Source organism: Onychostruthus taczanowskii, unplaced genomic scaffold (assembly GCF_017590055.1).
Source record: "Onychostruthus taczanowskii isolate IOZ18803 unplaced genomic scaffold, ASM1759005v1 scaffold20, whole genome shotgun sequence".
NCBI lineage: Eukaryota > Metazoa > Chordata > Aves > Passeriformes > Passeridae > Onychostruthus > Onychostruthus taczanowskii.
The window spans coordinates 9,613,571-9,634,207 of NW_024499240.1; the positions used below are offsets into that span (position 1 = coordinate 9,613,571).

Sequence of the window (20,637 nt, forward strand, 5' to 3'; positions counted from 1 at the left end):
ATCTAAATGTGATAAGGCTTGAGAATCCCTCCCAAAATTTGTACTCATTAGTCTAACTACTGGTATTTTTTCCATGTCTGTGTGGCTTCTGAAAGAAGTGTTCTTTCATACCTTTTTGCCTTTAATCTGCACTCTGCCCACTATCTCATTACTATTAGCTGTGGCAAATATACCAGATGTCTGAGCAGCTTCATTGTTCTGTTGTTTTTCTTTTCCAGACTCTAGTGCATAGATAGATGTTAATTTCTCTTTTGTGTTAAAACTCGCCTCTGAGGAATAAGATTACCAGTGTTCAGTCTGTGGCCGCTAGATACTGAGGTCTCATATCTTTTGAATGCTTTGTCTCAGTTAGTGTTTCTACTAGCTCAGTGCATTTAAAGTCACTGGTCTGTTGTTCTTTAATGCCCATGGAACCTTAAATTAATATCCCTTGACTTTAGGAAAATAATTTTAACGTGTTTTTAAAACATTTTCTTTATTCCCAGGGTTGAGTAATGATACAAAGACACCTGCTCTTCCAAGTGGGTGGAAATTGAAAAGTGTGCCAAGAAAAATGCTGTTTCTCAGAAAAGATCAAAATATGCATTGTTTAAAGCATGGTACAAACAAAATAGGTTATGTAAGAGTCGTGGGCCCGTGTTTGGGATGAGATCACTCACTTTTGGGTTCATACCTTTTCTACTAACAGTACTTAATGCTTACATCTAAAAAGCCATGCATGAATTACTGCTTTCCCCACCAACTTTGAGAAAGATAGTTAGAAAGATACAGGCACTGTATCAGCACAGTTCCCAGCATGGCCACTGGTGTGCTTGAGTAACACAGCAGTAGGTCCAAACCTCTAAGAAAACATGTTTCTTTAAAATGGGTCAGAGAACAACTGATCAATTTACAGGTAACAAATGTGGACACCTTGGTTTTGACATTTTTTTAAAGTGCAAATGATGTCATTTGTATAGTTACATAAGCCAGAAATTGTAAATTTATGTTGCACAATCTGAAAAGCAAATTATAGCACGTGGATTTGTGTCTGCTGCTCAGAGAGAAAACTGATATGCAAGACCTGTTTCCATCAAAGTAAATGGCAAAATCTCTGCTGATTGAGATGGGAAATCAGAATTGATTCCCCTACCTGGTTCTCCCTGGAAGAATGAAGTGATATTTTCTTTTCTATTTTATATTTACTAGTTTCACAACCAGAGTACTGAAATTTGAGCATTTCTGCCATACATCTGTATGACTGTTTTTGTTCAGTGTTTTTATTACCTTTTGGCCTGTTCTTTACATCATGCTATTGACAAATGATTTTTACTTTTTTTTTTTTTACCCCAAAGTTTAGAGCACAGAATACGGAAAAGTCAGAAACATTAATTGGACTAGACTGCAGCATTTAAAGTAACCTATTCTATCGTCCATTTACCTCCCACATGAAATGAAAACTCTATTTTGATCTGAACTGTCACAGATAATTTCTGCACATAAAACACATCCAGAGACAGCTTTCAAATGGAGTTGTCACTTCTTATTTAGCAGGCTGGGGACTCTCTATTGTTGTCATACCCTCTTTGCAAAAGCATCACTAACACTGGTTTGCACAGTTGTATGTAAGAGGAGGAATGGTTGTACAGCTTCCATGAAACAAAAAATTGTATGTAGCTGCTGAAGTACTCTGCAGCTGAACTTACCTTCTGTTTAAGAGAAAATTCCATTTTTTTCTTTATGATTACTATTTTTGAGCAGATTTTCATGCTGTGTGCTGGTGTGGGGAGAGGTTGTTTTTAGCATGAATAGTGACAATTACCATTTAAAAGCTAGTAGCCAACATTCTGTTATTTTCCCTGACCTGTCCTGGACCAGAAGTTTGGCTTTAATCTCTTCACAAATTTCAAGAATTCTTAAGCAAGCACACTGGGAATATCTCTGAGTTGTGAGTACAGAACTGCTGCCTCAGAGTGTATTCCAGCCAAGATGCTTAGGCAAGGCTGTAGGGCACTTGTTTCCAGACTGCTATTCTGATGGTGGCCAACGTGGCCATCTGGTGAGGCCGGCTGGAAGACCCAGCTATGGCATCACAGAAGAAGACGACTTAAAACTTGAGAACTACTATTCTTCAGACTTTATTTTCATAACATTCCATTTGCCTTCGCACGTGATGTATTTCCATAAAATAAACTTGCCTTCTGGCCTCACTTGCATTCTCAAAAATGTATGCTCTTGGAATAAGCAGTTAAATAGTAGTAGTGTGTGATTTTTATGCCATTTTCCTCACAAAGTTGGAAAATTGACCAGGATTAGGTGGTGAAGAATTTGGTTCGTGCGATGAGATGTCCTTTATTGCTGTCTCCACAAGTACTTATACCGGATTAAACAGCAAAACACAAGCTGGCAGAATGCTCTTCTGACCTGATTCTGCACCACAACACAGATAGGAGACTATCTGCTGATCTAACTGATAAGCATGACTTTGTCAAATCCAGATGGATGTGAAAGGAGTGAAACACAGATGAGGCCCAAGAGCCAGAGTCCTGCATTTTCTGCAGCTGCCTGAATCCTTTAGATATCTTCACTCTGCAGCTGGGGCTGGGGGGCAGGACTGGAGGGAGGGAAGCTGCCTGATGTGTGGAATCTACAGAAAAACAAAATTGAAAGCTAGTGCCTTAAACATTACTGGCCAAAGCAAATAGCCTGTTTTAAGGACCATATCTTCTGTAATGAAGCAAGAGATACAGAATGGAAATCACATTCTAATTTCTAAGCTGTATGCCAGAAGATTTGAAGCTTCTTTGTTCAATTTGTCTCCAACTCCCTCTTTGAGAGTGATGTGATGGGGAGAGGGTTTCTCTGTTCCTGGTTTTGCCTTTAAATGTACTGTATTCATGAATCAAATTTAGTGGCTATCCCATGGGGAGCAGTGAATTAGATGGGGAGGAAAAAGGGTAGTTTGGTGCATTAGTGGAGGGTATACTTAAATGCAGAAAAATGAGGGAAGGAGAAATCTTATGGTCAATGTGCTTAAGTGAGAGATAGGGCACATCCATGGGGTTTTAACTTTGGTCATTGCAGAAAAAACGCAGCAGATGGAAGCGCTCTTTCTTTCATTGGGCTAGCTTGCTTTTGTCTGTTCTTGGTGGGACGAGTGTACAGACCTGGACTGGATTCAGCATACCCAACTATCTGCTGCTCCAGGAACGGAGGCTGTGATCCCCATTTGTCATGGTCGGCAAGCTTATAAAGTTGAGGACTAGGGAAGTGAAGGGAGGTTTTTCCTACACTGGAAATAGTAATTTTGCAGGCTGCGTTCTCACAGGTGTTCGGTGCACACTCTTTATAGTAAGTTACCTGACACCAAAGGAGCTTGGTCCTATTGTCCAGTTGTTCTATCAGGTTGTTAGTTCTTCTTAATAAAGATGAGTATATTCTGTCCACAGTGACTTTAAACAGCATTGAGGCTCATAAACTCTGGATTTGTCTTCGCAGCCTGTGTGTGGGCATGTTACATTTGCCTCCTTCCTAAAACATCAAGTATCATTGTCAGGCATCCTGTGGACCAGTGTTGTTTCCATATTATCTTGTGCTCCCCCACCTGCTTGTGCTGATTCCATTGCTCTGCTGTGCGTGGGAACAGGACTGTCTATGGATTATACATCTGTTCGGAGCCTATTGCAAGGAGAGTTTCAGAGGCAGCCTCTGCAGGTTCTTCCCCTGCGGTCCAAACCAGCTGGCCGCTGGCCTACTCCAGTCCAAGGGTGATGTGTTTTGATTAATCTTGGTGTGTCCTGAGAGCACAGTAGCATCTAAAGCACCCCAAAACTTCAAAGCTTGATTTTCCTGCAGCTCTGCTTTGAAAACATGAAGCAAACGTGTCCAGCAGCAATGCCATTTACTGACTCCTGAGAATATCCTAAGTAGTGGTCACACCCTCATTTCAAAGGCAATATATGGGGCCATTATCTGAGCAAATACAGTGCCTGTCACTGAAAATCCATTGATGATGATGAATTCTAGTTACTGATGACTGCAGCCAGATCCACAATGGTGACATGGGGGTAAAACATTAGCCCTTATGTTCTGTGAGTTGCTCTCTGTAAGCACGTGAGGGTTTCACAAGAGCTCAAGGAAAAAATATATATGACTTAAAAAATTTTAAACCCCTGGAATCTCAGGGAAGAGGTGGGGAAATAAGGAGACAAGGAAAGAAGAAGGAATAACAAAAATCAACAAAACATCCTTTGAGGGGAGGGGGGAAAGCAGATTAAAAGATTTTAGAAGAGAAAAAATTAAGGATTTGAACAATGACAGGATGTTCCCTTACAGAATGGCAGAAACATTTATCTGTGTGGAAGAGTAAACTTGGAGTTTCAAGAGTTTCAGGGAAAGTTGAATTTCTTGGTTATTTTCAAAGAGATATATGCAGGGAAACCATGGAAATAATACACTGCTAGAAATATTCTAGATCTGTGGTGGGATGAGGGCATTTGTGCTTTAAAATGCTACCATGTGAGTATTGGTTTAGTGTCCTGAATGTCATTGTTACATGTGGTTAACTTGTATGAATGTGAAAGAGTTCAAAATTTTCTTGTTTCCAAGTAACTTATGTTTGTGTGATGTGACACTGCTGTATACCGCCTTTCAGTAGAAAATGTGCAAGTCCAGAGGCAGGCCATCTGTAGATCAAGGCTTCATAAAGTTACCCTTCCCTAACACAAATACCTTTTTTTTTGAAATAGAGGCAATTTCATGTCCTCTCATTTCCACAAATTGGTGGAAGAACAGTGTATTTTATGTATTTCCACTGGAAACTTAGCGCTAGAAGCAGTGCACGCTCTGATTTGCAAAATGCAGATGGGTGATACTTCCCCTCCGTGCTTCCCACTGGATAACAAACACCAGGTCAGCGATTATCCCTGCCTTGTGCCCTGGCAGGTCCCTGCATGGCCAGCAACCCTTTAGCAGGAGCTGAGCCGGACCCTGCCCTGCACTGCCTCTGCCCGCTGGCCCTGGCTGTGCTGCTGACAGGAGCCTTGCCAAATATCCTCTCAACAGGGAGCTTCAACAGTCATCTGAAGCTGCCGTACACAAGTGTCCCGAGCACAGATGATGGGTTCTTTTGTTTATTTGTCTTGTTCATGTTACAAAATAGGGGTGATGGGAGATGGTATTTGTTTTCTTAGTGTTGACTTAGAGTATCTTTGCCATTAACCACAGCCCCTGCCCAGCCTTTTCTGCAGTGCTCACTTGTCAGCTTCGACCATGTTCCCCAGAGTGAGATTTCTCCTCATTTTATAATGAGGAACAGGACGTTCAGGTTTTTCCATGTGTTGCCACCAAAACCAATATTACAGCCAGACTCAGCAGCAATGATGGCAGCACACAATAATAACCATCCCACATGCGATTTAGATTAACTGCTCTTCTGTTTAGTTCATATAATGCCTCAACAGCATGATCTGATTTGCTGTTTTCACATAATCCATCATTAATTCTTTGAGTTACAAAATGACATTTTTTAGTAGCAGATGGAGGGAAATGGGCTCCCCTACATTCAGAAGGGAACTTCACTTTCTCCAGCTTCAGTTATTTTGCTTCATTTATCTGACTTTTTTTAAAATGTGGTTTCATTTTACAAGTATGAGGATTTTGGGGAGTGGTAATGCTTCTATTAGAAGTGTTGTCTTTAGTGCTGCCTTTCAGCATAGGTGGAACAAAGTAGTAATCACTGACCACGGGCCTCCAGCTCTGAGGGTAAGGGAAGAGAGGAGTGGGTGTTTCGGCAGCATGCACAGATTGCCTCTTCCTCCATCTGAGGAGAATGCTGTTGTGGCTGCCAGAGGAAGCTTTTGGACTTGTAGAGGACAGCTGTGGCACCCACATGGCTCCTGTCGGTGGCAGCAACAGGAATAGGAGCCATAATCTCAGTGCTCTCCTACCTCCGGCAATGCAGGAGAGCAAGTAGGAGCAGCTCTTTGGGGAGTCAAAATTGTTTCCAGAGCTTGTAAAAAGAGGAGAAAGGCAGTAGAGGTAGAGAGTTGCAAGGAGGTGGGGCAGGCTGTCTCCTTCCCACCCTTTCCCGGCATGACAGGTGCAGCAGCTCTGCACCCACTCTTCCCCAATCTATCGGTTCTTTGCTAATTGTCTTCCCCTGTCTAAAATCTTTCGGTCCTTGCCTGCTCTCCTCCCCTTTTCTCCTCACAGCCTGTTGGAATCTTCCCTGCCTCCCTGTGAACGTTACTCTGACGTTGCTAAATTGCATTTTGCCACCCCATGAATGAGAACAAATTAAACTACTTTATCTCGATCATTTGTGCAGCAAAATGCAATTTGCTTCTGTTGCTGCAGGTCCTTGAGCCAACTCTGTTCTGGACACTTTTATCACTTTGAAATCTAATCTCCTGAATATCTTAGATACTCTTGCATTGAAAGAAAATGTGGGTTTAAGACATTTTTTTTTTTAAATCCAGCTCTGTGTTTATGCATGCACAAACCCACAGTGATATACATGTCCTCATATATGTATGTATATGTATGTACCTGTATAATAAATTAAAAATACATATCACACTTTTAAAGTCCACACCTAACTTGCTAATGTCAGCTACAGTTGATGGACAGCCAAGTCAGACTCTTTTTATAGTCCATTTCTAAAATGAAACCATAAATTTTAAACCCAGGCTTCATCATTGCAGAGAAAAAAGCTTTTCCAGCCTATTGATGAAATATAACATTTGATAGGATTTATGAGGCCCAGGTTCAGGAGGATAATTTGCAGAGCACTTAAAGCTCCTTTTTCCTGCCCTTTGCCTTCCCTCCTCTCAAATACACATACCAAAAAAAGCCATTAGTAATGAAAAATTATTAAGGAAGATTTTTCTTGATTCCATACAAATGTCAATTTGTGAGAAAGAGGAAGAAAACAGTTGCAGGAGCTCTTACAGTAAAGGGGTGTAAGTAGAGCCAGGCTGATTATATGAGAGGAATACTGGCTTTTACTGATAAATACACAGTGTGATTATTTGCTGTAATACAGCCATTTGTAATGTGTCTGTGTGTGTATGATTTTTAATAGTACCGGATGGAATTTATTTTTTTTTATCACATTGAGATATTCACAAACCAGCCACATAAAGTTAAAAATAAAACCAATACCCAGCTTCTTGGTATCTTGATAAAGTTTCCTTCTGGCTTGTATTACCAGAGTGATAATTTCAGAGGAAAAACATCTTCTGTAACTTGTGATCACAGTATCTGTCAAATGGTAGGAAATGAAGAAAACTGCCAGACAGTGTCAGATTTATTAACAGCTCTAAGAAAACCAAAATTAATGCATTTTCTCTTCTTTGATGGGTTGAAATGTCCATGTGCTGTACTTATCTTAATGGACAAGTGAAGGAAGTAGCACTCATCAATTAAGTCTCTCATTAAGCTGACTACAGCTTAATCTGGAGCACATGCAGGAGTACTGTGTGTGTACCAGGCTGTCCCTTCAAAGGTGTCACAGTTGTTGTTAAGGAGTGCTCATCCCACAGATGCCAGGAGCAGCCTGCTGGACCAGGGAGAATGCAGTCCTGTGGAGCAGGGAGGGGGACAGCCATGGAAACACGCTGTGCCACTTGTGCCTGGGGAGCTGCTGGCCTGACTTCCATTGGAAAACTGTATTTCCACGTGTTGATAACCAATCTTCATCCATTTGGGTTGAAACTGCCTATGTAGGAGGTGTGCTGAAGCTGAATTTTTATGGAATCAGATAACAGCTGGGTGTTTGGGGGGGTCGGGGGTGTAGCTGGAAGGAGAAGATGACAAGGGGTTGTTTTGTCTGTGCAAAAAGTAAAAAGCAGCAGCATATATTCTTCCAGCACTAATCTGTAGTCTTTCCATATGCTGGAATGGGGTCTTTTCATTTTGGAAGGAAACACAGCCTAGTCTTATACCAGACTGTGGCTTTTGCCACCCCTTGAACGGTGACAATTTGACTAAGTTGTAAGATTTAGAGTACTTCCCACACACATGATAGAAACTTGGCTGCTAACTTCACCAAAAGTACTTGTCCTGAGCTGCCAGAGCCATACATGTTTTTCCCAGTAGCAAGTTCTGGCTGCAGGGACCAGATGGACTCCTGTTGCAGGAATGAAGGATGAGGTAAACAGGGTGTTCAGGGATGATCAGTGTTCCCAGGCCCTAACAGCACCTTCCAGGGAGGAAAGGGATGAGCTGCTTTGAATGCCCTAAAAATGCCATGGGGGGTGGTAGGACAAGAATCAGAACAGAGGAGAGCAACTAGAGGATGGGGAGAATAAAGGGGAATGCTGGGCCAGGCCATAGTTGTGGACAATCTGTGGATGCTTTAAAGTAGAGAGACGTGTATCAGAACTGCAGGTTTGATGCTCTGTTAGTGTGTCAGACATGAGCAGCTCATCTGAACCAGTGCCAAAAGGAAGAGGTGCTGTTGGGTGTCCCGTGCCTCGTGCTGCCCCAGCCTCACTGGCAGCTGCTTTGGGAAGTGCTTCTGGGAGATGGGTCTCAAGGAGTGCTGGAAGGAGACATGCTGACCCAGTGCATCAGGGGAGGTGTTTCTATATACAGCTGCCTGTGGGACAGAGATTTGCTTGTATGGGAAGCCAATAAGGGGTGGAGGAAATTGGCATCCATGGCTGAAAGGTAAGGAAGGGAAAGACTTCCAAGCATCAGGATGAGAACAAAGAAGTGAGGCAACAAGACAAAAAAACAGCTGGGAAAGGATTGTTCAGGTGTGTCTCTAGACATGGCAGTTGAAAGCATATGAGAATCGTTCTGTAGAGGCAGAGGTGAGCCTGAACCAGAACACTTGCTCCAGCATTTCTGGGACTCCCAGCCAAACACAGAGAGATAAGTTTCATCTTCCTTTCCCAGGCAAGGTATGCCAAAAAATGGTTCTTTAGAGTTTGAAGATTCCATTATTTAATTTTTGACATTTGAATTTAGCATTTTTCAAAGCAATTACTAAAAAGGAGTAGAGCTTACCTTCAGTCTTAAAACCTCTGTTCTTCAAATGGAAAAGCAAGAGTAATTTCCTGTCAGAAGTGCAGTGGAGTTGCAGCTGTAAGGAGCTAGAAAAGCGGTGTATGTCAGTAAGCCCATGAGCTTCCATTGCCTGCATAATGCAAAGCAAAAAAGTTGCACTGCTAACTTGAGGCCTCCAAGTTCAGAAATACTTCTCAAAAATGCAGTTTGGCTTATAAAGAGTTGAATTCTATTTATGCAGAGCTTGTGATGGAAGTGGGTTGAAGGAATGTGTGCTCCCCAGTCTGTGAATGCAAACTAAACAACAGTGGTCCCAAGACCCAGCTGCACTGAGGGAAGTGCCCAAGGGGGGAGGCTGCTGGAAGGGTAGATAGGGTGGCCTTGGAGGCAGCAGAACTTTGCAAAAATCCATCTATCACTTCAGCATCTGTCAGGGTTTTTGTTGAGCAATAACCACAAGCTAAATTTGCCATATATAATTCCAGAGAGAAGTCAGTGGTAACTGATGTTTTGATTTTTGAGTGTATTCCTGTGAAACTGCTCAAGTCTCAACTGTAGTTTGGAAATACTGCCCTATCAGAGAACCAAAATGAATTTACCTTCAGGGCTGTCCCCATGGTAAGACTGTCGTACAATTTTTAGCCCCGTGCACTATTACAATGTAGAAAATATAACTGTGCATGTTTCTTTTGCACAACTGTTAAATGTTTCATGTGTCTTTTTAGTATATATTCTGAATAAGTGAACTTCAGGCCGTGGCACTGGAGTTAGGATGTTCTGAACAGTGCGTATGGATTATACCCTCTGCAAGAAGCCCCGTGTGTTAAAAGAGTCATTCGAGCACCCTCAGCAGTGCTTCTGCTTTGCTGTGCCTTGCGCTCACAGCTAGCAAAATGAGCTAGAAAAAACTTCACTTGTTGTCTTTGCTTTTCCTTAGCTTGTAGATGGAGTGTTAAATGCTTTCTGTATAAGGCTTACACGCTTCACCTTGCATGTGCCAGTGGCTTAATAAGAGCATCTGCTGTCTTTCTGTAGCAAATCTGATGATTTTTCTATGCACGTATATTTAGTTGTGCATATAAATAGAACCCAGGCACTGTTAGATGCATATGAAAGCGAACGTCAGATTGAAATGGTAACATATGAGGTTTTCTGCAGTTCCATTTATGAAGTATCAAGTTAAAAACAAAGCTGTGAAGTAGCCAGAAAACTTTTTATTTCTGCAGCCAAAGGCATATGCTTGTACAGCCTAACCTAATCAGGTCCCTGATATGTTCTTAGAATGGTCAGTATTTCATGGGTTGTATCATTGTCTGCAAGCTGGTTTTTCATTATGGTTGGGCTTTTACACAGCAGAAAGTAGGAAAGCACTGCTCCAGATGTCTGGCTCCTTTCACTGACTTTGTTGCTGTCTACAGCAAAATTTCAGTTTTAACTCTACAGAGCAAATTCCCTTTGAATCTTTGGATACCCTTAAACAGTATAGTACTGGAGTATGTGTAAATGTCTACAAAGTACAGTGATTGGAGTGGCTGGTTTAAGAGGAGCTATGAAATGGTTCCAGCTGGAGTGCATTCTTGAGGTAAGCTCAAAATGCACTCCAAATTGTCAGCACACTACTCAGAAAAAACACAAGAAACAAATCATCTTTAGTGTGCTTTGCTTCCCTTAATGCACATAAGGATAGTGTAAATGGAAGCTGGTCAATTTTCAACAGTTTGTGTAAAATTGTCCCTAGGTTTTGCTTCCGTACTTCAGCCTTTGTGAATAAATGCATCACACGGGGTTATAAGTATACCTGTGTGTATTTCAGTGCTCATAATGCCGTCTATATTTCAATAAGTATTGTGTATCTATCCATTAATATTTATATGGAATGGAGAGCTTTGGTTCTTGCAATTTTTAATAAACATTGATGGTGTTACTAGTTTATGCAGAGCATTCAATATGCTCCATCAAAATGGCAGCTCTAATTAGGTTCCTTGAATTAGCTAATGGATTTTGAGAAAGATAGCTTACAAAGCTCTTACAGCTGTCCAAGATATTCCTGCCATGGCAGAAAGACAAAAGGCCACTGGAAGCTTCAGATTTGAAAGCGTTAGAAATGTGGCTGACAGTTTAAAATGATAAATTACATTTGTATTTTTTTTTCCTGTAAAAGTCCTAACACTGGATTAATGTTATCCTTGTAGTGACCATTTATTAAAAATACCCCCAAAAAATCCAACTTCATAGTAAGGACGTGTTTTGAGAGCTGTGTTTTACTCTGATGCTTTGTACATGTTGTGAACTATTTTTCATTTTTAAAATGTAAGTTATATCTGTCACAGAATTACAGACACAGAGAATTTGTTTTTTAGTTGAGGTTGGGTTGTCTACCTCCTCTCTAGCTAAGCCAGGTGTTAAAAAAGCAAACCACATAGAGAATTAGTTGCTGCCACTCTGCCAGTGGCATAGATTGGCACATGTGTAACAAAGAGCAGATGATGCAGTCTCTAGTGTGAAACTTTGGGAAGTAATTTCTGAGAGACAATAGATGGTTACTCTGGGCTTTGAAATTTTCAACAAAATATGTTTTAGAACATGGGCAACGGCATCTACTGTGAGGGAATTCTTAGATCCTCAATTTTTCTCTCACAAGGGAGTGCAGAAGATAGTCTTTAAGAAATAGAGTTACATTTCTACGCTGGAGTTCAGCATTCATCATTTGCTTTGTTGGATTGTTAAAGCTGCTGTAAATGGAGTTTGGAGGGCTGAAAATCTGCTCTGTGTTGATGTGACCTATCTATTGTAAATATGCCAGCTGCTTTACATCAGTAAAGTAAAATACCCCCTCCCATGCTGTGTTGTAACACAAAGTGCCAAAAAAGGCAATTTAAGTACTTTGCCGCGTAAATCCAGATGAAATTACCTTGGAGAGAAGGCCTTCAATTATGCCTCACATGTGACTTCTGCATGATGGATAAAAGGCATAATTGATATCATCTTTAGTGAAGAAACCAGAAACTCTTGCATTGTCTAGAGGCTACTGAAAATACCAGGAAAATCTGTTTTTCATTATTTTCATTGTGTGTTGTTTATAGAGAGTTTGGTTGTTGTCAGCAGCCGAGTCCCTAATCTCCCTGCTTTCCTAGCCCTTCAGAGACAAGTGCACATCTCACATCAACAAGATAGCAGTAAACTGGTCCCATGCCAGAAACAGACATTGCCATTAACCAGCCTGAACTGGAAAGGCATCTTTTTTTATTATTAGTTAAAATCTGGTGATTGCCTTCTTTGATGAGGCACAATACATTGAGCAGAGAAAAGGGGAAAAAATTACCTTTCTTTGAAATAAAGATGACAATCTGGCTACAAACAAGAAAATGTCTGCCTTTTTCTCTTTCCTTTCTACTTGATTGCAAATAATGTGTTTATGTTAGAGTAGCATATACCATATCTGCTTACAGTGAAGTTAAACCTCAGTGTGCCAGTTTTGTTTCCATAAAACAACAAAATATACTATACCTCTCGTTATTCCTGACCACCTGTAGTCAACTATAAGTTATAAAGGAGAGTAATGGAGATGAGAAGTGGCTGGTTTGAAAAGATGATGCTCATTTGAATGTCTAGGCCGTCTGCCATGACAAACAGGAAAAGGTGTTGTATGTCATGTGAAGGAAGGGAAACATAAAAGGTTGCCTTGTGTCAAGCCACTGAGAGATATTTTATAAACAGTTTGGAAAAACTGAAAGTGATACAAATCTGTTGGTCTCAATCTTCAAATGGTTCTTTTGAGGTTTCTATAAACATATTGTGAGCTATTTGGGGAAAGAAAAGGTTAATGACATTGCTAATTCATATCATGCAAGGTTCTCTTTCCTTCTTTCTTCCTAATAAGTCTGTAGGAACCTGAGAATATCATCTTCTCTCTTTCCACTAAGCTCCTAATGTCAAGAGGTCAGTAGTGATGTTACAGGGTCAATAGGACTCAATTTACCTCCAGACAAATGGTAGTCATGTGCTGCCCTAGGAGGCTTTGACCTTTTGGACAGAAGTGGTTGTACTGCTTTTATGTTCGCCTAAAGAATTGAAAGGTGACAGCGGATGTTTCACTGAAGCACAGTTATGAGTTTTTAAAATATTGTAAAACAGATTAAGATTCTAGGACTTCAATATACAGGTTCAACTAAGTGTAAATGGCTTCTTTAGTGTAATTTGTTTTTCTGTAGTTTATGATTCTTTATATGTATTTATGTACCTAGAGAGAAACACATCCATCTAATGCTGTCTCACACTCAGTCCATCTATGCAAACCTTCTCAGACAGTCCTGCCTAAGTGGAACAGGGCTCAAAGTCTACCTACCAGTCACTTTGCACAAGTGTCCAAATCAGGTGTCCTCATAAAGCCCCTCTCCATTGAGAACGACAGTAGTTGTGCATACATCAAGTATGTTCCTGCTCACAGCAAGAAAGCAGGTGTTGTGGAGACCAATAAAGCCATATGCACAGTTCCAGTTCCTAGAAAGATGTCCTTAACTTGGGTCCTCAGTGTGAGGTGTCTGCAGCCAAAACCCGGGCTGGCTTTGGCTGAACATCAGAGATGGTTCCTGAACCTGCAAGGCAACATCAGTGATGTCAGCAAGGCATTTCTGACAAGTCTTTCCTTGCAATGCCATTTCCTTACTCAAGTGTGTATGAAAACAACAGTTGTTCATTTCTCTGTAAAATCTCTTTCTCTTGTTGGTCACAAAGATGAAAGCTGAATTACAGTAGAATTATGTTCTTACCATTGATTTTTTTTTATGACTTCCCACCATTCTTTTTATTCCTTCTTACTACTGAGATTGCAAAAACATCTTCATAAGGAATGTAATACTTCAGGGTAGAAATGCAAGGGCTGGAATTGAAAGAGAAACTTACTCAAATATTTATTTGTTATAACTTCAAAATGGAAGTTTTATCCTAAGTGAAAGATACTCTTACATGCTCTGTTGGACACCCTTAAACTGTGTATCTTTGTAGACCACTATGTTCCTTTCAGTATGTAAAATCAGTTTTGTTTTTTAGCAGGTTATGAATGGAAGATTGTCCATTCTCTAAAGTCTGTGAATCACGTTTTGTCTTGGATTTGTTTGTTCATGGAAAATTCTCTGAAAGGATAATTTTCCTTTTTCTTCTTTTTTGTTTGTTTGTTTTGTTTTATTTTAACTTGGAAGCACCAGTTGTTTGCTTAGGGGACTGACAGTCAGCTGGGTGAAATCAGTATTTGAAAGAAGTGGCTGTCAAAAAAGCCCTGTGCAATATTAATGTGTTTAAGAAAACCACTGGAAACAAAATGTTTATTGCCTCTTTAAATGTATGTTTATATATAGCTTTAAGTGGTTCATCTTACTTTGTATGTGCAACACTTGTTTTTAATTTTGTGTTATCAAGAAAGCTGCAGTAAGAAGTCACTAATTTAAAAAATGGCATTTGAACTTGAATGATGGAAATACAGATTAGCAGTCCAGAGGAAGAACACAGAGGATATTTTACTGTGTAAAACCTGAGCAATACATATTAAATACTGATTATGGTGTTTTAATTCTTTGGAAAAAAAAAAACAGTCTGTCCTATTGAATATATAATATTATTGCTATGGTGCTTGTTCATCTCTCTCTTCAGAGGCGATGGGGCAAAATTTCACAGTCATATTTTACATAATGTCAGAGAGCTGGAAGCTCAGTCTCTCCTACACTATGGTTCCCCTTTTGTCTCGGGCTTTGTGTTCCAGCTGTGTTGGTTGAGAGGCTGTTTGGAAGCCTTTGTCCCTTTGCAGTTGCAGTGGGCAAGGTGGGCTCCGTGTGGTGCTTCCGACAGGTGCAGGCACGGGGAGGGTGAGTTCTGGCCATTGTTTATGCAGTTGTGGTACAGCCCCAGCAGCTGGACTAGAACAGTCGTGTTAGTTCAAACGATAGCACAGACTTGCTTTTCTCCTTCTCCCAAGCCAGAAGAAGTCCTTATTCTCCCAATAAGGACTGTCTTTATCAAAACTGCAGGATGACTACAGGAATGTGCTTTTTCCTCTTTTGAATGTTCACATAAGTTTGTTGGGTTTTTTCTATTTAAAAAAAAACCAACACCTTGCAGTGTTTGCAGCTTATTGGAAGAACTGTTGAACTTTTCTTAAGTTTGTTTATGGTTTGGGATTTTGGACATGTTTGTTACTATTGTTTGAAATCAGCACCTGACTCTTCACAACTCTTTTTGAAGTTTCTCAGAGATTCATTCCTACACATAGACATTATTTTAGAACTTCCCAGTGTCAGCTGCTTGTGAATCAGTCTCCTTACATGTAGCACAATTTCAGGAAATTGTTCTGAAAACAACTGGAAAATGCTGAGCGAACAGTTCTCTCACAGTCTTGTGATACAGAGAAGTCAGTGAGTACATTAAATTTTTGATCCTGGGAACGTGTGATGGTGGGGGAAGTGGTAAAAGTGTGGTTGCATGGTTCTCTGAAGAATGTGTAGCGCAGCTCCAGAGCCTAGTCAGGGAAGCAAGTGTGCACAAAACTGTACATATGATGAGGACTGTAATATTTATGTCTCCTCAAGGAGAGAGCCCTGCATTAAATGTAAAGCTACTGTAAAAGAAATCTCTCTGCTGTACTTATCAGGCTTGCTGAAAAGCTTCAGTAAGTGTCCTTAATATACACTGACTTTGATTGGAGTACTGTTTCTATATTTCTTCTGTAAGCTCAGGTTCCTTTACAGTATAAATAGTCATGCATCTGAAACATTTGAACTGGTATTCATCTGCTGTTTCCCTGTCTGAGAACCACTATCTGATCAAACCAATATTTTTTAATTATGTATTTATAGGCAGATGGGAGAATAGTTTACAGTCAATGTATGATCTTCTCTGCAAATCTTGGAATATTGTGTTGGGTTTTTTTTAATATTGCCTTATCAGTTTCTTTTTTTTATTACTGATGACTTCATTCTGTTTGAATTCAATGCTTCAGTTTCTTTGGGGTAAACTAATAGATTATGTATGCGATATTTGCACAGTGCTGATTGAATTCATCTGGTGAGTTTGAATGTGGTTCATATATTCACATAATTGTCAGGAGCCAAGTTGAAATTCAGAGCTGTTTCATGAGCATTGCACAGGGCATCATATTTATCTCACTTTACTCAGGAGTGGGTAAAACTTACATGGTAAGCTAGAATGCAGCTATTTCAAAAGCCAATGTCTTTTACATTTGTGCTGTAAACCAGTGGAGAAAAAAAAATTGTTGAGTTTAACTTATCCTGAAAATATGAAGCAGATGTACTGACCAACCCTCTGCCTACCTGTTCCCTTCAGTTTTCTAACAAATTCTGACCCTGCTGGCCATTTTTGACTGGCGACTTGATGTTCAGGAGATACTGGAACACAAAGCTTCACTAAGTGCAAATAAGCAGCTGGCTAAAGGGGCCCAGATGAATGCTCTTGCTGGGGAGAAACACTGCAGTGTGAACTGTTATCAGACACGAGAGAACCCACAGGAGAGAGGCACAGGAAATCAGACTTCACGGAGCTGCTTGTTTCCACAGAGATTATGCTTGTGTTTTCACACTAATCCAGATGGATAACTTTCCATGTGCTGCTATCTTTCATTTAAATGTTCCTACTCATTCTCATGGTTAGGGTTTGTAGTTTAATACTGCGTGGCAGAGGTTTGCCAAAGCAAAATCTGTCAGGCCCTCTCTTGTAATATATATAATCAGCTTGAACTCTGCAGCACCACTTCCACTCGCTGGCTCAAAGGGTTTGAGCAGAAGGAGGTTCACCTGCAGGAGACCTACAGTCAGTGGAGTACAGGCTCCCGGTTGGCTTGCAGTATATCAATCTCAGATTTAATTTAAAAAGCGAGGGGGGGGGGGGGGGAACGACCCAATGTGTGTGGTATTTTCAGATTGTCTCTTCAGCCAAAAACATTTCTACCTGGTGGTAGAAAGTGGGTTGGACCACTGGTGACAGGTGCTGTACAGTTTGCAGAGAGCTGCAGGAAACCAGATTGGCTGGAATCAAACTGGACCTATTGCCTGTTTTTCAATGTTTGCCTCTTAACTAGTGCTGCTTTGGGCTATGTTGTTGACAAAGCAACAGGGACAATATTGGGGCCTTATCTGTATGTTAGCAGCCCTCATTAAACAATTTATTGACAAGTAATGTGAGGGGATTTCACAGGTGTTGTAGTGCTCATGAGCTATGGACCAAGCTTCACTATTCTAAGTGATAGTCCCCATTAGCTGGACTTCAGTTTCAGTGTTTTGCACACTGGAAATGGTTCTCCACTATTTGACAAGAATTAATGCAAGGAACAGGGGCATTTATCTATGGAAGGAATAAAGGTGAAGAGGGAATATACTTTTTTCCTCTCAGTAGTCCACAGAGTTTGTGCAAGCTTTCTGCACTGTCTTGGCAGATCATGAGAAAAATCTCATGTGCTCTGGAAGATTTCAGTAAGTCAGCCAGAGAAGCCTGAAACCTCTGGGACTTTATAGAGTGGATGGCTAACTTAGGCTTCAGGAAAGGAAGTAATTTGATTTTTCATGGAAACATACTGATGCTGCAAGTAACCATTTCCAATCCTAACTGCATATTCAGTTGCATTTGCAGCCTATGTGGAATTTCTCTTAATTGCTTGTTAATTTCCAACCAGGCTAGATTGCTGATACATACTAGAAAGTAAGTATTATTGAACTGATGTGTTAATGTCCAATATTTTGTGTGTGCTGTCCAAATTCTGTTTGCTATGCAAATCCTAGAAAGGGCTTCCCTAGATTCTGGCATACTCATAGGGGAGCATGATGTAGCAAGATGCTCCACTGAGTCTGTGCTCATGTGAGCAAATCTCTGTCTCTGTAATCCACTGCTGGTGAGGCAGAGTTACAGTTATAGACTAAGAGAATATACAGTGAAGTGCTGCAAAAACAATGGTTTGAGTTTAGGAGCAGCCACAAATCAATTCTATAATTAATAATTCCCTGTGATTGCCAGTAAATGCTATTTAGCCATGCACTCAGTACTTACCCCAGTGCTGACTACAGCAGGGCTGAAAATATCTGCAGGAAACTTTTGATTTTTTTCATTTTAAATATGAACAAAGTTTTTTTTTAATTCTTAGCCATTTTCAGGATTTTATTTAATAGTTCCTGGTTATAGCTTGAGCTTCCACAGTTGTACAAGCCCAGCTGTAAGGTTTTAGAAGGCTCACTAGGGTCAAAACCCACAGAAAGGCATGTGTTTAACTTGATAAACTAAGTATCTCCACTGGATTTACCAGAGCAGTTTGCAGTCTATGCAGTTCTGCATACAAGTGAGTCTTTGTGGATTACTAAGTGAATTACTGTTTAATTACCACTTTAAAACTGTAGTGTCAAGATTTAATAGTGCGCTTTCCCATCTCTCTTGCCTACCCCGGATTTTCATGGTTGATGTTTGAGTTCTTTTTGTAATTGGGAGGGAGTTTGTGGTTTTTTTATGAGACAAAACTTTTCTGTGCTTCTCTGTGAATAATAGTTTATTCTTTACCTAGAACATATGTAATTTTAGGGAAATTCCACATTTAGCATGGGAGCAAAAGAAAACATTTTTTGTCAGCTTATCATCATCATCATCATTATTATTAAAATATGATAGTCATTTATAGCTGCTCACAGGAATGTTAAAAGTTTTCTTGTGCTCCCCCATCTGTCTGCATCCATCTGTTGTCTCTTGTCTTGTACTGGAATTACTAAGTTCTTTGGACAGGGACAGCCTTTTTTAAAAACAAGAATCAAGTTCACGATTAGCAGCTTTGTCAGTATAAGAAAGCAAAAATAAGGCTGATATGGGCCAGTGGGAACTATGCAAATCAGGAAAATCAAACACAATCCCTTTGTCTCCGGTCTGGCAATTCTCTGTGTGTACCTGGTGTCAGATGTGTGTGTTGATAGGAGTTTCATTTAGCTTTTTTTTCCCCCCTCAGTGGCTGCACAGGTGGCGGGAGCGCTGACCGCATCCAGAGGCTGCGGCAGGAGTACCAGCAGGCCCGGCGTGAGGGCCTGCCTTTCTACGAGGACGACGAGGGAAGGGCGCCACTGCCCGACTATGACCAGCGCTGGGTAGGTCCACAGCGGGATCCTGAGTGCTTTGGCAACTCTCAGAGTTAGCAGGAAGTGCTGATTTGTTTGTGTTTTCCAGAAATCCTCTATCAGTTTCACATGAATTTAGGGACTTCATAGAAATGGAGAAATCCCTAATGCCAGCCCAACGAAGAGACAACGTGCCAAGGAAGTGTTGTGTCTTTGGTTAAGAGAAAATGTTAATAATGAGAACTTGGCTAAAATTAACTCGTCCATTCACTGTGTCTAATTTAGGCCCAGGTTTCCTCCATTAAGCCTGAGACGGAGAGTCACTGCCAAACTTTGTCATGTGTGGTAGCATCAAGGCTTTTCAGATGGATTTATTATCCAGTGATTCTCTGGGTTAACAAGAGCATTAGCAGAGCAGCCTCTCACTGTGCTTAGCTGCAAAGTGAGAGGGAGGAAATAGAGGCACGTCTGTCCTACCCTTCCTTCTCCACATGGGACAGTAGCAATCTGGCCTCATTACAGCATTTGTAACTTTTATAAAGTGAAAAATGTAATAATTTGCTCCCCTGCATCAAATTTCTTAAAATGTACTATGAACACTATAGAACTATTACAGGCATGGTGTATTCCCTCTTTTACATTTAGGCCTCACACTACACAGAAACATATTGTCTACCCCACTACTGCAGAGTAGTAGTATAACCTATAGAAAAACCAGAGATTAAATCAACAGTACCACATTTTTCAATCTGTTAAATAAATGCAACAGCCATAGTCTATGGATACTCAAGAGCTCTGCCTGAGCAAGTTTTGAACTTGGACTCTGTTTCTTTAGAAGTAATTATTATCAACCAGCATTCAAAAATGTAGTTTTGATAAAATGCAATTTATGCTAAATTCAAAATTTTAATTTAAAAAAGACAGAATTATGTAAAAATCTTAAGAATCTGTATACCTCTGAAGTTTGAACTAACATTAGTTTTAATGTCTCCAAACTATCAGTGTGAATGCTGAAGTGAAATCAGCAATGACTGCTGTAGTATAAAAAATCCTATGCAAGAGTAGACTTTATTGAAATCACAGAGAGATGCAGAGTTAAAAGGGGTGTTTTTATATAAATTATCCTATATATTTGTTCATTAACTCCAAAACTGTTGTTGTATATATTATTCTGATTCAATTACCAAAAGTGTCATCTTCAGCAAAATAATTCTTTCCTTAAAGCAGTTAACTTTAATCCACTGCCTTAAATTTTGTGACCCAAATCTGTGAGTCGATGTACCTGCCATTATTCTTCTGAATTGCTTTTGTGAACTAAAATAAGAATATGCATCAAATGTGTCTTCCTGTTGAAATTCTGTGTTGTGATAAGTGTCCTCGCAGGACTCAGACTGGGTCAGTGCTACCTCTTCAGCAGTCTGAGGATTTCTACTTCTTATCTGAAACTGATAAAACTTTATTAATGCTCAGATGAAGTTGAGATTTATGATCCAGTGTCGTTTCACAAGATTCACAAAGGTTTCTTCTAGGTAATCCTCTATAAGCCTTTCCTGTT

The 20,637-nt window shown here is 40.3% G+C and overlaps 1 protein-coding gene across 7 annotated transcripts in view; it reads left to right on the forward strand.

Moving 5' to 3' along the window:
• The window catches only part of PARD3B (par-3 family cell polarity regulator beta), a 394,903-nt gene that overhangs the window by 324,441 nt on the left and 49,825 nt on the right, over window positions 1-20,637 (forward strand). For all 7 annotated transcript variants that reach the window (XM_041403270.1, XM_041403272.1, XM_041403271.1 and 4 more), the window contains one exon: window positions 18,977-19,112. In XM_041403270.1, coding sequence (XP_041259204.1) covers window positions 18,977-19,112 — 136 coding nt within the window. The remainder of the gene's footprint in view (window positions 1-18,976; window positions 19,113-20,637) is intronic.